Source organism: Carcharodon carcharias, chromosome 2 (assembly GCF_017639515.1).
Source record: "Carcharodon carcharias isolate sCarCar2 chromosome 2, sCarCar2.pri, whole genome shotgun sequence".
Taxonomy (NCBI): domain Eukaryota; kingdom Metazoa; phylum Chordata; class Chondrichthyes; order Lamniformes; family Lamnidae; genus Carcharodon; species Carcharodon carcharias.
This window is the reverse complement of record NC_054468.1, coordinates 195,209,039-195,225,047: the sequence shown is the minus strand read 5'-3', so window position 1 is coordinate 195,225,047 and position 16,009 is coordinate 195,209,039. Positions and strand designations below refer to the sequence as shown.

The following is a 16,009-nucleotide window of genomic DNA, read 5'->3' as shown; positions in this document are numbered from 1 at the left end:
ACTGAGTAACAATCGATACTGGATTTTCTTTTCAAACTTCCCCACAATTAAGAAATCTTGAGTTTGATCTGCCACACCAGCCGAGAGCAGCTCAAACACTACAGACGAACTGCAAACCCTGAACCTTCCTGATATCTATGGCTCAGAACTCTCCTTAACCTGCTGATCCACTGAGAAGCACCCTAGAAAACCAATTTTCACATTGTAATACCACCAAAACATTTTACTGTCCTTGGTCAAATTCAAATTGCTACTCACCAAGGAAGGTACTGTGAAAATTTGCACTGAAAGGTCGGTAACCGAGAACTCTCTGTCGTGGTCATCATTCACATAGTCAGTCTGCAACCTCTCATAGTTCTAATGAAAAGGCAGAGAAGCAAGGAGGTGGACAAATGAATTGAATGAAACACATTGTACTCACCAAAGTTGGGACAGTGAAGAGCTGGACAGACAGAGCAGTCACTGACACTACCCGCTCGTGATCATCCTCCATAAAATCTCTCTGCAACTGCGGGTAATTCTAAACAACAAGATAAATTCACCTCCAGGTCATGTCCAGACTGACCTCATAATTAAAGACTGATTCTATTTCTAACTATTAAGTTTCCTAAAAAGGTGGAAGGCAAACATACTTGGGTACAGATTTCATTAGAAGTGAGCAAAAAGAGTAACTTTCGTCCATGCCCACGAACAAATTTACTTGGTCCAAACTCATGAAATTTAAGGAAGTGTGTCACTTGCATCAGTTCTGCATCTTGCACCACTTGTCATGAGTCTCAATTTTAAACTTAATAATATTTACCAATTTAACAGATATGCAGCCATTAGAGGACATGTTTTTTGGGTGGGTGTGAGGGCATAGGGTGACTTTTGCATGTGTCATGGTAAAGTTTATCTGGGAATGTCACTGCTGGGAGACAATATATTTAATCAACTATTGTCAGCAAGAGTCGGCATCAAGCAGTTACAAGTCAGATTTACATAGTTTAGGTGCCACATGAAACATAACAACACTCATGAGATTTCTTTCTCCTGACCCCACTGTACTTCCCCATGCTAATGAAGTTTGTGATCTGAGACTGCCAACCTGGCCCCAGAATAGTCAGGAGCTTTGTGCTGAACCCTTGAGAAACTAGATTATCAATCATCTCATGCAGGACTACAAAAGCCAATCAGCCAGAAGACAGTGATCTTTCATTCTATCAATCTAGCTGGACTCAAATTCAGGTCCAAGAGATGAAAGGACAGGATGCGACACCTGAAATTCCCGACACATTTCAGCTGAAGAGTAGCTATTTCTAACTGGAAAACTAATTTAATTCCTTTGTGTTTAAGGCTATAATTTTTAAACAAAAATCAATTACAGAAGAATATAATAAATGAAACAATGCTACCACAATTATTAACAATTATTAAATTGAAAACACAAACATAATAATTGCAACCTGATTTAGTCAGCTGATGTGCAAGAAAATTAATCATAGATAAATAAAGTTTTAAACATTTTTTTATCATTTGTTTCTATGCAGACTTATCCTGAAGTTGAATTATTGCTTTGAAGTATTTATTATATATAGGAAAGCAACCGTGAAAACATCTGGTTAGGTATTTATTGCCATCAAAAAAGGTACATAGTTTATTTTCCTCGCCACATTTCTTGGCCTTAGTGAGACAGCACTTGGAGTGCTGTGTACAGTTCTAGTCTTCTTACTTAAGGGTATAATTGCATTAGCAGTTCAGAAAAGTTTCACTCGACTAATTCTCGGGATGAAGGGGCTATCTTACGAGGAAAGGTTGAGCAGGTTGCTATTTCAGCATTAAAAAAAACCAGTTAGCAACATCGAAACAGTTAATGCCACAAATTAACAATAAAGCTAAGGAAAGATTGAGCAAGCTAAAGTCAGATAAACAACGTAAAGACAAATAATAAATAGGTTTTTCAGTTAATGGATTAAACTCATCTGCATGGATGAGTTAGTGTACAGTATGTGGAATGTTTCATTCCTACGCAACGTAATTCAAAACTGAACTTACTTTTGCAAATCGAACTGCAAATAGCTTTTTGCTTTTCAGATCCATCAGGAGGCTGCTCATAAACAGCTGGTGATAGATGTTTCGCGCTCCTATTTAATAAAGAGGTATAATCATTCTTCTGGGAGCAAGAAGAAAAACATGAAACATAATAGTACTTTAATAATGAGAAATATTTATCCAGAATACCAGATACTTGGCACTCCTGGACTCAGCAGAAAACGGTTCACTGGATGAAGATCAGAGCTGTGAACTCTGCCCAATTTTTCCTCTCAGGAACCTGGAGGCACCAAAGCCAACTTCACTCTGGTTGAAATTGGACAAAACCAGGGTAGAATGGGAATCAAATCCAGACCTGTCTAATCTGCATGGATGAGTTAGTGTACAGTATATGGAATGTTTCAGACTAAGAGCAGCACTGTGCTGGTTGTTCCTGAGGAAATTTGTGCGTAGTCTATTTATATGCATTTTATGCTCAAACATTGTTGAAAGAGTTTGGAAAGGGAAATGGGGGGAGAGAAGAAAAACAGTTGTTATGATCCATGGAACCAATGATGCAGTAAAGACCAGAGAGTAAATTCTTCTAAGGGAGCATCAACAGCCAAGGGCAAAATTAAGCAGGGCCTCAAGGATGGTAACTTCCAGATTACTACACGAGCCACTTTCTAACTGACAGAGATAAACAGGTCAGGAAAAGTAAATTCACAGCTGGAAAGCAGTTATTCAGTTTCATATGACAGTGGCATCTCAAACAGCAAACAGCTGTACCAGTAGGCAGACTCTAGCTGAACTGGGCAGGAACAAAGGATAAAGGAGAAAGAGGACTGTAGACAGGATTTTAAACCAGTCAGTGAGGAGGTGATGAAAATAATAGTGACCTAAATATAAAATCAAGAGGGGCTAAGAGAAAAAGCCAGAGTAAGATAAAGACAACATTAATAATCAAGAAACAGAAAAGGTCATTGGAATACATTGCACAAAAAATGCTTGCAATGACTAGAGTACTGATGAAAAATAAGAAAATATTAAATTGCTTGAATAACAATGTAAAGGTCATCAGCAAAAGAAACACTTAAGTCAAACAGTGAGAGCAAAATGCCATCAGAGCATACTGGCAATGTTAACAACAAGAGTTCCATACACAAATGCATGCAGCATAAGAAATAAGAGATGAGCTTGAAGCATTAATTCAAGACTTCGTGCCCAGCCAATCTGCTGAGGGTGAATCTTGAAATCATCTTGTTGAATTGCTGATCCTGTGCATGGGCCCTGCCAGTGGAAGAGGGTCTCACCTATGCATTTCCCTTCAGAATGTCCATTCACTTATAAGCAAGGCCTTTGGCAGCCATGAACCAACTATGGCTGATGCATCAACAATTTAGCCATAAGAGAAACCCTAGCTGAGGAGTGGTGACACCTTTCCCCTTAATGTAGCTGCTCCATCTGGTTATACCTTCACTGCTTATCCCATCAAGATTGCTAGTGGTTGTGTGGTACTCCATCAAATCACACCATGGCCTGGGCCCCTAATTCTCTGGCACGTTCTCAGTCAATGAGCATCTTGCCTTATTCCACTCCCCGCATATCTCGTTCAAAATATCTGTTCTCCACCATCCTCCCAAGTACATAAATATTTTCTCAGGTAGGTCCATTGCTTTCTTTCTGAACTGCACAACTTCACACTCTTGATGATTTAAGTCATCGTGCTCTCTCTCCTCTGAGTACACTGCCCTTTTATCCTCCCTCAAGTGACCTCCCTAACTCATATACACAGCCAGCTCACTGACCTTCCCATCTCATCTGCTCTTGCTGGTCCCACCATATTTATGATAGATAAGGTCAACTCTGATCACTTCCTTGTATCATTTTCCACCAACATGCCCTTGCCATGGCTCAAATTTCCTTCCTCCTCTATCTGCTACTGCAAAGAAACTATCCTGTAATTCACTTACAACTGCACTTTCAAAATCCCAACTGTTTAGTCTTTGGTTTTCCATTTGCCAAAACATTTCTGTAGCTACTGCTTTGTTCAGCTACACCCTCAGCTCCACCTTTGATGCCCAAGCCCCCATAAATTCATTCTCTCGCACTGGTCATTCCCCCTGCATGGCCCTTATCTCTGATTCCTTAAGTCCAAGTAATGCAGACTTGAAAGGATATGGCTCATAACTGGTCTAACATACAAACACAGGAATTAGGGGAAGTAGGCCACTTGGCTCCTTGAGCCTGCTTAGCCATTCAATAAGATCATGGCTGATCTGAATGTAACCTCAAATCCACATTTCCACCTACCTCCGATAACCTTTCACAACCTTGCTTATCAAGAATCTATCTCACTCTGCCTTAATAATACTCAAAGACTCTGCTTCAACTGCCTTTTGAGGAAGTGTGTTCCAAAGACTCATGACCCTCAGAGAAAAAAAATTCTCATCTGTCTTAAATGGGCAACCCCTTATTTTTAAACAGCAACCACTAGTTCTAGATTCTCCCACAAGAACCATCCTCTTCACATCCACCCTACCAAGGCCCCTCAGGATCTTAAAAGTTTTCAATGAACTCTTCCAAACTCCAGTGGATATGATCCAAGCCTGTCCAAACTTTCCTCTTAAGAAAAACTGCCCATTCCTGGTTTTAGTCTAATAAACCTTCTCTGAACTGCTTCCAACGCATTTACATCTTTCCTTAAATAAGGAGACTAATACTGTATGCAGTCCTACAGACGTGGTCTTACCAATGCCCTGTACAATTGAAGCATAATCTCCCTACTTCTGGATTCAATTCCCCTCATAATAAACGGTAACATTCTATTAGCTTTCCTAATTACTTGCTGTACCTCCATTCTAACCTTTTGTGATTCGTGCAAGAGGACACCCAGATCCCTCAATCTCAGCTCTGCAAACTCTTACCATTTAGATATGCTTTTTTATTCTTCCTGCCAAAATGGACAATTTCACATTTGTCCACATTATACTCCAGTTACCAGATATTTGCCCACTAACTTAACCTATGTCCCTTTGTAGCCTCCTTATGTCCTCTTCACAACTTACTTTACTACCTATCTTTGAGTCATTAGCAAATTTAGCAGCCATACATTTGGTTCCTTCATCCAAGTCATTTACATAAATTGTAAAAAAGTTTAACATTGACAGCAAAATTTAGCTGGACCACATAAAGCACTATTGGATCCTGCTCTGTCTGCTAAAATTGCTCACTATTCCAGGATCATCCTAGAATGCAACGATCATTTCTGGCTTCTTTTTTCGATCACAGTCTTTTTAAATCCCTTTCCATCTTCTCTACCCTCACATCCGACACTAAGTGCAACAAGCTCACAGATGACTTTGTTTCTAAGATCGAGACTATCCATCAGCTGCCTCTGCCGTACCCTTCCTTCCACTAACCCACTGGGCCAAATATCCTCCTAAACTTCCCTCCTACCTGCCCTTAGGCCTGAATTCTTATCTTTCTCTAGCTTCTCTCCAATCTTCCCTCATGCCCTCTCCGAGCACCTTGTCTATAAGACCCACCTCCAACTCCCTTGACCTTTTACCATTAAATTGCTGACTGCCCAGTTCCCCGTCTGGCCTCCACGTTTGCTGATATTATTAACAGATTTCTATCATGTGTTGTGCCTTTCTCCTTCATTCTCCTTAAATCTGCCGCTATCACCCCTCTCTCCAAAAAAAACCTACTATCCTTGCAGCCTCCCACCTCATCTCCAATTTTCCTTCCCTAAGTCTTTGAACACATTGTCACCTCCCAAATTCATGCCCATCTTTCCCACAACTCCAAGAATGAATCCCTCCAATCAGGTTTCTGCCCTGCCACAACACCAAAACAAAAAAGCATGTAAACTTTAAACTGCCAAGAGCAATTGTTACGTTAAGAGTTCCTTAAAAGAACTAGTAAGCCTCGTCCTTGTGCTCAATTCCCACCAATGGGTGCAGAAAGGATTCACAAGAGTGGTTCCAGGGATGAGGAACTTCAGTTTTGATGACAGATTGGAGAAGTTAGGATTGTTTTCCTTGTAGAAGCTGAGAGGGGACTTGATAGAAGTAATCAAAATCATGAGGGGTGTGGACAGAATTGATAGGGAGAAACTGTTCCCACTCATGAAAGAATCAAGAATGAGAGGGAACAAAGTTAAAGTAATTGGAAAAGTAAACAAAAGTCATGAGAAAAATAACTCTCAAAGTCACAAATGACATCCTATGTAATTGTGACAAAGGTAAGCTATCCCTCATCATCCTTCTCAATCTTGCCTTTAGCCTCTGACACAGTTGACTATGCCATCTTCTTTCAATGCCTCTCCATTTATCTGCTCTCACCTGGTTCCATTCTTATCCATCTATTCATAACCAGAGTAGCACTTGCAATGTCTTTCATCCTCTTACATCTGGTGTATTCCAATGATCTGAGCCCCTCTTATTTCTCATGAAATGCTTCCCTTTGGTATTATCCAAAAGCAGTGTGTTATTTTCTCATGTATGCTGATGACCCCTAACTCTAACTCATCACCACCACTCAACTCCACCACGGCTGCTAAATTATCAGCCTGCTTATCCAACTTACAGTGCCAGAAGAGAAGAAATTTTCTCCAATTAAATATTGAGAAGATTGAAGTCACTGTCTTTGGTCCCCACTTCAAACTTTATTCCCTTACTTTTGACTCCATCCTTCTCCCTGGCAACTCTCTGGGATTAAACCGGTCTGTTCGTAAACTTGGTGTTGCATTTAATCCCAAAATGAGATTTTGACTGCATATTCATGCCATCACTGAGACTGCCCATCTCCATCTCTGTAACATCACCCAACTTCACCCCGCCTCTGCTCGTTAGCTGCTGAAAACCATCGTTCATGCCTTTGTTACCTTTAGACTCGACTATTTCAATAAACTACTGCAGGTCTCCCACATTCTAACCATCATAAGCTCGAGGTCATCCAAAACAATGCTGCCCGTGTCCTTAATCGCACCAAGTCCTGTTCACCAATCAATCCTGTGCTTGCTGGCCTACATTGGCTCCCAGTTAAGCAGTTCCAACATCATTCCATCTACAAAAGATGATAGACATACAACTAAAAAATCCATTTCAGATGGGGTATTTTCATATGGTGCACTTTTGCTGATGGCTGAAGAGGTCAATCCTTGACAGGCAAGTTCTGCCACAAGCGGCACACACAAAACAAACAAGTGTCTTTGGGCATTTGTGTTTTCGGTGTTGCTTTCTGTTGCTGAGCTGCTGCAGCCATTGGTCATCACGGTGGTACATGCCAGCCCAGAGAAGGTGTCACCATTTTCTTGTGTCATCAACTTGTGACTCCCAGGTGCAATAATTGATGACTAAGGCTTTCACGTCACATTTGCAAGCACCCTTGAAGCGGAGCTTCAGGCATCTGACACCGATTACTTCACCATACACAAGTTCTTGGGTATATGACGGTCTTCCATTCTCCAGAAGTGACTGAGACAATCAAGCTGCCTCTATTTGATAAGTGCTAACAAACTTAGGAACTCTGGTTTCGAGAAGACTGCCACATTTGTAATTTTGTCCTGCCAGGATATACCATAATGCACTGCAGACAGCAAAGATTGAAATTGTTGAGCTCCTTTTCTTGATAGATGTAAATCATTCATGTTTCTCAGCCATACAACAAGGTGTTGAGAAGACAGGCCTTATAAACCATTAGATTGGTCCAAAGGGTCAGCTTGATGTTATTCAATGTGCATTTCATGAGTCAACCAAAAGTGGTAGCTGCTTTTCCTATTAGTGTAACAAACTTTGCCTCCGGGGACAGACTGCCACCGTGGATCCTAGGTTGCAGAATTTGCTAACCACTTCCAGCAGGGTGTTATTTAATGTGATCAGGAGCAGAGGAGCATAGATGAGCTCAATTATACTTGGGATAACCTGAACAAAGCATGGAAGGAGCAGATGGACAAACTGGAGGAAGTCATGCAGGCAGCTGTGCAATACCAAGATTCATTGCAAGCAATGTTTGACTGGCTGGATAACACTAATTAAAAACAAAAAAACTGCGAATGCTGGAAATCCAAAACAAAAACAGAATTACCTGGAAAAACTCAGCAGGTCTGGCAGCATCGGCGGAGAAGAAGAGTTGACGTTTCGAGTCCTCATGAACCTTCGACAGAACTTGAGTGAATCCAAGAAAGGGGTGAAATATAAGCTGGTTTAAGCTGTGTGTGTGTGTGTGTGTGTGTGTGTGTGTGTGTGTGTGTGTGTGTGGGGGGGGGGGGTGGTGTTTGGGTGCGGGGAGAGAAGTGGAGGGGGTTGGTGTGGTTGTAGGGACAGACAAGCAGTGATAGAAGAAGATCATCAAAAGATGTCACAGACATCAGATGTCTGTGACATCTTTTGATGATCTGCTTCTATCACTGCTTGTCTGTCCCTACAACCACACCAACCCCCTCCACTTCTCTCCCCCCACCCAAACACGCCCCCCCCCCCCACACACACACAGCTTAAACCAGCTTATATTTCACCCCTTTCTTGGATTCACTCAAGTTCTGTCGAAGGGTCATGAGGACTCGAAACGTCAACTCTTTTCTTCTCCGCCGATGCTGCCAGACCTGCTGAGTTTTTCCAGGTAACACTGTAAATAAACTTGGTGAGATGTCTCCAGTTGGCACACACATCAACACAGTGAAGCAACAAATAAACGAAATGAAGGAATTTAAAATGGAAGTCTACCAGCAGAATAGGGTGAGAGTCTTTGTAGCTGGGTTTCTCTGTGAGCAACTAGCAGCTCAACTGCATAGTGGAGTCCCTGATCAGGATGCAGTGTGTCCTCGTCTTCGCTTTCATTCATGATAGATTGTAGAGCTTGCCATCTGGCTTAGTACACAATACCCAGATCTGCAGGGAAGGCAAGGGTCAGGATAATGGAGAGGAAGGTGGTAAACAGAGTGGGGGCTAGGACACAGTCCTGTTTCAGTCAATTCTTCACTCTGAAACTGTCGCAAGTAGAGCCTTCAAACTGTACAGTGCAGTGTATATTGCCATGGAGCAGGTAAGGCTGAGGAGCTTTGATGACAGGCAATTTTCCCTCAAGTCTTGTTGTCCTGCTCTGCTGACCATGGCGAATGTCTTAGTAAGATCTACACAAGGTCAAGAGTGAAAACCTGTTCCTGACACTTCTCTTGCAGCTGGATAATGGAGAATATTATGTAAGGTAGATTTGCCAGTACGGAAACGATTGCGCATACATAGTCAGCAAACAGATGAAGTCCTCTACACATGACGGTGGCAAAGGCCTTCCTTGTGTTGCTAAGGAATGAGATGCCTTTGTAGTTGCTGCAGCCTACTTTGATGCCTTTTTTTTTGTTGGGTGTGATGATTTCTGCATTACACACCTCCTATGGAATGGAGCCTACATTTTAGCAGAGAAGGAGAAGGACAGAAAGGCATGGCAATAGATGGGGCTTTCTGTGTTTGAGCAGTTCGGCTGGGATTTCAATGCTGCAGGCTGTCCTTCCACTTGCTAAGTAATATAAGGCCTTCGCGAACTCAAGTGAAGGAACTTCATCTAATTTATCCATGACAGGAAGCTGGAGTGTTGTTGCGGTGCATCTTTAAATAAGTGTGGCTATATTTTGTGTACATTGCTAGAGGTCAAATGATGTATCACATGACTCGGGCTCAAGTCATGTGAGGGGCTGTGAGGGGCAACTGATCAGATTTGCATACAAGTACTCCCACTTTGTAATGCTGGTACCAACTCTTGAACTCTTTAAATGAACCTACATATTTGAGAGCTAATCAATCCCTTAATCGTAGTTGGCACCTTGATGTTCATTAGTCAGCACAAGAAAAAGAAAACACCACTGGGAGACATCTGCCAGGAGTATATCTCACAATAGGATTGAGCACAGCAGAATATCAGTTTACTTTTGTTGGTGAAGGCTTCATCATCTGTTCAAGGGGGCAACTTTGGTGATGGTCAGACCAAGCACCCTCTTGATCTCTTCATACACAGCTCATAGATTTCCATTGTTAGAGGTAATTAGGATTTCTTGACGTAAATTGATCCAGTGTTTATTTGCTTAGTATCTCCCTATCTTTTGCACAGCTGTCTTGGCATTGGTGATGCAGGATTCATTCAGGGTACAAAACTCAAGAAGGCACTGCTATCGTTGATCTTGCCCACCCCATGATGATCAAGACATGTTGGCCATGAATCACTGTCTGCCCCAACATGTGCACCGAAGTCATCAAGGCTAACTAGCCTCTTGCCATTTTGAATGTTCCTCATAAAGTCATCACAAGAGTTGTTGGTGCATAGGCACATAGGATTTTAACTGAACCTCCATCGCATGACAGACCAGGGAGATGAAGCACTCTGAGGTTGCTCCTGCTAACTCCATTAACTGTGTCAGCTGGTTGCTCACTGTGAAGTCTATATCATTCTCACAGCGGTCTTGTGCTCTTTTCATGCCAGTAGAAGTGTAAGTAGCCTCACGAATTGAACCTGGGCCAGCTAATCTGGTTTGTTGCAGGCAAGCAATGCTGACACCAAACTTGTGTAGCTCATGGTAAATCAGGGCAGTCTTGTGTACACTTGCTGTGGAATGTGGGTCATTGTTCATACCAAGGCACACGTCCTCACATTCCAGCTTGCAAGCTGAAAGGTTACCTTTGCTTGATGCGTAGCCTAGGTATATAGTTTTAAGAAGTGCAGACTTGCCTCACATCCGCATCCCCCTCTCGACCTCATGGCTGATAGCTTGGGGAAAGACAAATGCCTATATATCTGGGGCCCAGTCAGATGCACGAGTTGCCAGAAGGTGCGAACTTGAGGGAAATGCCAACTGCAACTCCACTCCAGGTTGTGTGTCAACTTTAGTCCCTTAGCCATTAACTCTTGATGCTGTCACTGTTAAATGTTGAAAAGCAATGACTGGCAAGGCTCAGGTCACCGCAGGCATAGGTGTGATCTTGTCCTCCAACATTCCCTGGCCCTTCTCACAGCTGCCTCAAGCGCCTGCCAGCAAAATCCAGTCTCACTTCATCATCCCCCTCGATACAGTCCTCACCTCTGCAAATTAAATCAAGTTAAATTAAACCCCCTTCCTAGCCTACCACCTCAGCAATTTAATGCCCTGAGCAAAATCCATACCTCAATACTAAACTATCTCAGTAAACACCCATCACAGTACTAAAATCCACCAAAAAGGACCCACAACATTAGTAATCCCACCCCGCTCCCACCAACAGGCCCTCATGGTGGTACTACCTTCACCACAGCACACATCTCCCTAAAACAGCAGCAAAATCCACCCCCCACCCTAAGACGAAGTAATGACCTATAATTAGCCCCTCATTTGGTGGTAAAACAAGTCCAAAAAACATGCACCCTTTGGTTAATAAGTGAGGCCTCTACTCAGCCACACGAGGCCAGCTGGTCCCATGTCGCGGGGTGAGCAGCTCCCCAGGTTACTGGAGTGCTGGAGGAAGGGGCCCCTTCCCCAAACACCGCCCCCCCCGAACTCCCCACCAAAAAAAAACACTTAAAAATAGCCACTGCCATCCCCAACTGATTTGATGTCCTGAAGGGTAGGGGGATACAGTGATTCCCCCAAGCTGCCATGGGCAATCACAAACCATTAATGCCAAGCAGAGGATTCTTGGAGCCAGCCGCCATGGTTCTTCGGTTGTCCACCGTTTGGTCAATATTTCAACTTTTAGCCTGGTTAAGCAATGTCTTTTAGAATTATCATCTTTGATTTCAAGTTCCTCCACTGCCTCACCCCTCCCTTTTACTATAATCTCCTCCAGCTCTGCAAACTTCAGAGATTTCTGTTCTCATCCAGTTCTGGCCTCTTGAGCATCTTTGATTTTAATTGCTACAACATTGATGGCCATGTCTCCAGTTGCCTTGGTCCTTAGCTGTGAAGTTCCCTCCTACCTGTCTCCACCTCTCTTTCCTCCTTTAAGATACTGCTTAAAATCTACATTTTTGATCTATCATCATCTTATGTGGCTAGGTGTCATGTTTTGTTTTATAATGCTCCTGTGAAGGACCTTGGGAAGTTTTATTATGTTAAGGTACCATATAATTACAAGTTGTTTTTGTTAAAGAGCATGCTGTCATAGCTATTTAGAGACTTGGCTATAAGCTGGACATAACTGGGAGTTAAATATTTTAAGGACAGGGAATTGGAAAAGAGGAATTAGAAACACAAATAACAGCTAAAAGTCGAGCAGTAGAAAGGATTTCAAGAAAGGTTCAGACAGTGAAAACACAAGTTGAACTAGGGGACAACAAAGGATGCAAGACTCTTGTGGTACTTGTCTTTAAACATAACATTAGTGATGTAGTGCTGGAATGTATAAATATGGACCTCAGGGAAGTAGGCAACAGAAACTTAGTTGTAATGGGAGATTTTAATTTCAACATTCAGAAAAGGGCAGAAAAGCTCAAGTATTAAAAATAATGAATTTGTAGAATGCATTCAAGAATCTTCTAAACCAGTATGTTTTAGAACCAATAAGAGAACATGCCATATTAGATTTGTTGATGAGGAACAAGCAAGAGCTAATTAACAATCTGACCGTAAGGAAACACCTTGCAAAATCTACATTATTAGTGAATTTAATATTAGGTTTGACGAGAAGAATGAAGAGTCACAAACCAAGGCTTTAAATTTAATTAAGGCAAACTCCAAAGGGATGACAAATAACGAAGTACTGCGGATACAACATGTTTCCAAGAGTTCAATTCATACATGCCTAAAATTTATGAAATAAAACATTACCTTTCCATAGTTTCGAGTCACAGAGCATCAATTTATCAATAAGGGAAGAACTGTCTTCATCTGTTCTTTGTTGTAATCCTACTTCACACAATATTCGCCTCAATCCACCTTTATTAGGCAAAAAAAAAGTTTTAATAAATTCCAGCTGTTAATTCGAATACAAGGTGAAGAGGTCATGCTGCTATCTGATACAGTAGTGCCCAACACACACAGCCTACTAGCTGCTTTGCACGAGCTGCCTTGAAAATATTTCCCCTTGGAGAATTTTTGCCTTTCAAGTGCAAGGCACAGGTTCTACATCTGAAGTCTAAATGCAAGAAGAGGTCAAGTTCTGAACTAGTTTTACATATCAGTCGCACCATAAAAATGTAAACTTTTAAGGTAAAGCCCAGATGAAACTACTGGTAAAAGACATGTGATCAGAATGACAGTCAACTTATTGAACCACTGATGCTTTCACAGTGATATTAGGTTGGGGAGTTCCGGAATTTTCACACAGCAACGATGACACTTTAGCTTAAATGTTCAAGTTCAGCTGATACTGCAACGCTCTCCTTCAGTTTTAATTTCGGCTTGTAAATACACGATAATTATTGCACTGAAAAGAAGTGTCAGGCTCTTCAATTAAAGCTACTCAGCATTCAAAGATAAAAGGTCACTCTCAGATGCCTTATAAAACCAATTTTCTTCCCTGGCAAATTTATCTCCCTTCCTCTCCCAAAGGTGTAAATTCAGGTCCGAATACTGTTTCATAGGTCCACCAACTCTCTGGTTCTCACCCCAACGACAAGTTCTTGAATGAGTTGAAATATTAAATGCCAGCTGCTTATTTCAGTGTGGAGAATAACACAACTGAACCAAATCTAAACTTCCTCCTATGTCCTGTATTTTCTAGGTGACTGCTTCATATCCCACAAAGCAATATATTTACCCAATAAGCCATGTTGGGAATTCGGCTTTACTTAAGCTTTCAGAAATTAGTAAACCAGTGGAGTTCGAGACCTCACAATAGGCACAATTCTGAGTAGTTCAATTTTTTTTCTGAAGGTGAGACCAAGGCGTCACGGGTTTTAGTTGTGCCTGAAAAATTCCACAACCAATTATGTTCTTGATAGCAACTAGTATCCTGTTTATTTATTTTATTGTTTGGAAATCCAAAAACCCAGGTATTTACTAAAATAATGAAACCACAAGGTTCATGGTTTAAGTCAAAAGAATCTTACTACATAAAAATCAAACATGAATTCTACTAACTACATTCTATCTTAAATAGTCAGTTATGTTGAAGGTATAAAAGTACATGGATGTTTATACTTTAAACTGAACTTATCACAACTTTCCTTCAACGCTCATTTGACTTACATCCCCGATAACTCAAGTCAGATAATTATCAGACTATTGGAAGGTTAATCACTTGGTCTGCATACTGTTTCAAAGATTTGCCTGAGGGTTGAGATTTCTTGGGCCTTCCACTTGCTTCCATCAAGGTTTTTCCTTCCAATCTCCTTCCTGTCCCACGGTTGTCGACTCCCCATTCAACACAGGTGTCATTTGCACCCTAAGCATAACCACTTTGGATCAGAACACATGTTGTTTGAATCCTCAATAATCCTCAACTCTGTGGAGCTTTGCATTGAAAATTCTCTCCTTCTTCTCAGCATGGCTCTCCCAGGAGTCCCAACTCACTATAAGGGGTCCTTCAGTTAACAAGAGGCTTAACCTCTTTTAGCCAGCACATAAAATTTCAACTGAATTCTGCTAAAAGTGGTATTCTGCACTCGGCAGCCAGATTGTTCTAAACTCCAAAAAACCTGTTTACAACAGAGCCACACCAAGGGACGTACACATTCCTATAATTAACTTCTGGTTGCCCCTTGCTTTTCTACTTTTTATCAACCAACTGCTTTTTACAAGAAATCTTTTTTCAGAAAAAATTAAAGGGACATTGACCACAACAAATAAAAAAACATTGTTTTTCTCCTCTAGTGGGCTCTCACATGCCTTCTCAAAAGAAAAAGGCCTTACTAAAGTAAGGACTGATCTCAACCCTTTACAATACTACACACTAACATTACAAACAGTTTAGCAACTATCTCATTTTATACAAAAAGCATAACAATCGCCTCCCCAAAGTTCAATCAAAATTCAAATGTCCAACAACTTACGACTTCAGATCCTTATCAAAAGATGACAGCATTTAAACCAGACTTGTTCTCAACCCAGCCTTCGAAGCCTCTCTATCTGGCACAAGGGCTCACTTCAAATTATGGGCAAGTTCAATTAAAAATCTGCAAGGAGCTGCTCCTCCAATCACAATCCATTTCTCTCCCATGTTTGCTGATGATCGGTTCACCAGTGAGCCTATCAGCAGTAAATTTCGGAGAGAATTAGTCTCTGACTGGAGGAGCAGCAAGCAGTTTGAAGGTCAGTGGCCTCACTTCTGTTTCACAGCGTGCGCTCTCTCTTGACCTCACATGCAGGAGGCACCCAAAAGGAGCACAGATATCAAGATGGTCTACTGGGCCGAGGAGACCACAAGGAAAAGCAGCAACAGCATTGCCCAGCCCCCCGCCCGCCTTGGACAGCTGGAGTCTCCAACAGGGCAGGGTGGGAAAGCACAGCTTGGCACCATCACAGCCATTGCATTTTCAATCAAGGGCAGTTGTTTAGGTCTGGTTCACTTTAGGCAAACTATCACGACACAACAGCTAATCCAGAGCCTTACCTGAATATGCCCTTTTGGCTGTACTTCTGTTTGTTGCTTGCTTACTTTCTTTACCAGAGTATTGCCGTTTTTAAAAAAAACTGAAATAAAATTTCAAATCTGCAAACAAATGTACACAGAGCTGGCTGAGAACATTAAATGAAATCATGCAGCTTCCTGATACTGTTGATTGCTCCACTGGTCTTCCCAAACAAGGGAAGCAAGCAATGGCTCAGGAGATGGGTCGTGAGAAGGGTGGCAAACAGGAAGCAACAAGCATTTGGCAGTTGGAAGGAGGTTGAGAAGGCCCATGGACCAGGTGGAGATTGGGAAGGCCTACTACCTCCTGAGGTAAAGTATCCAAACCTTGCACGGCCAGGTGGAGTGAGTGTGCTGTGATGTGTGTGTAAGAGGCTGCGTGTGAGAGGCCCTGAGAGTGAGTCTGAGAAGTGTATGTGGATGAGTCTGTTTGAATGTTTGTGCGAGTCTGTGAGAGTTAC

At 41.9% G+C, this 16,009-nt stretch overlaps 1 protein-coding gene across 2 annotated transcripts in view; it reads right to left on the bottom strand.

Annotated features, from left to right (window-relative positions):
* The window catches only part of ubr2 (ubiquitin protein ligase E3 component n-recognin 2), a 141,609-nt gene that overhangs the window by 78,146 nt on the left and 47,454 nt on the right, over positions 1-16,009 (bottom strand). Inside the window, exons 9-11 of one of the 2 annotated variants that reach the window (XM_041215180.1) lie at positions 12,806-12,913; positions 2,035-2,123; positions 422-520 (exon numbers count right to left, since the gene is read on the bottom strand). In XM_041215180.1, coding sequence (XP_041071114.1) covers positions 422-520; positions 2,035-2,123; positions 12,806-12,913 — 296 coding nt within the window. Of the gene's footprint in view, positions 1-258; positions 358-421; positions 521-2,034; positions 2,124-12,805; positions 12,914-16,009 lie in introns of both variants that reach the window. The other variant, XM_041215188.1, reaches the window with a different exon arrangement.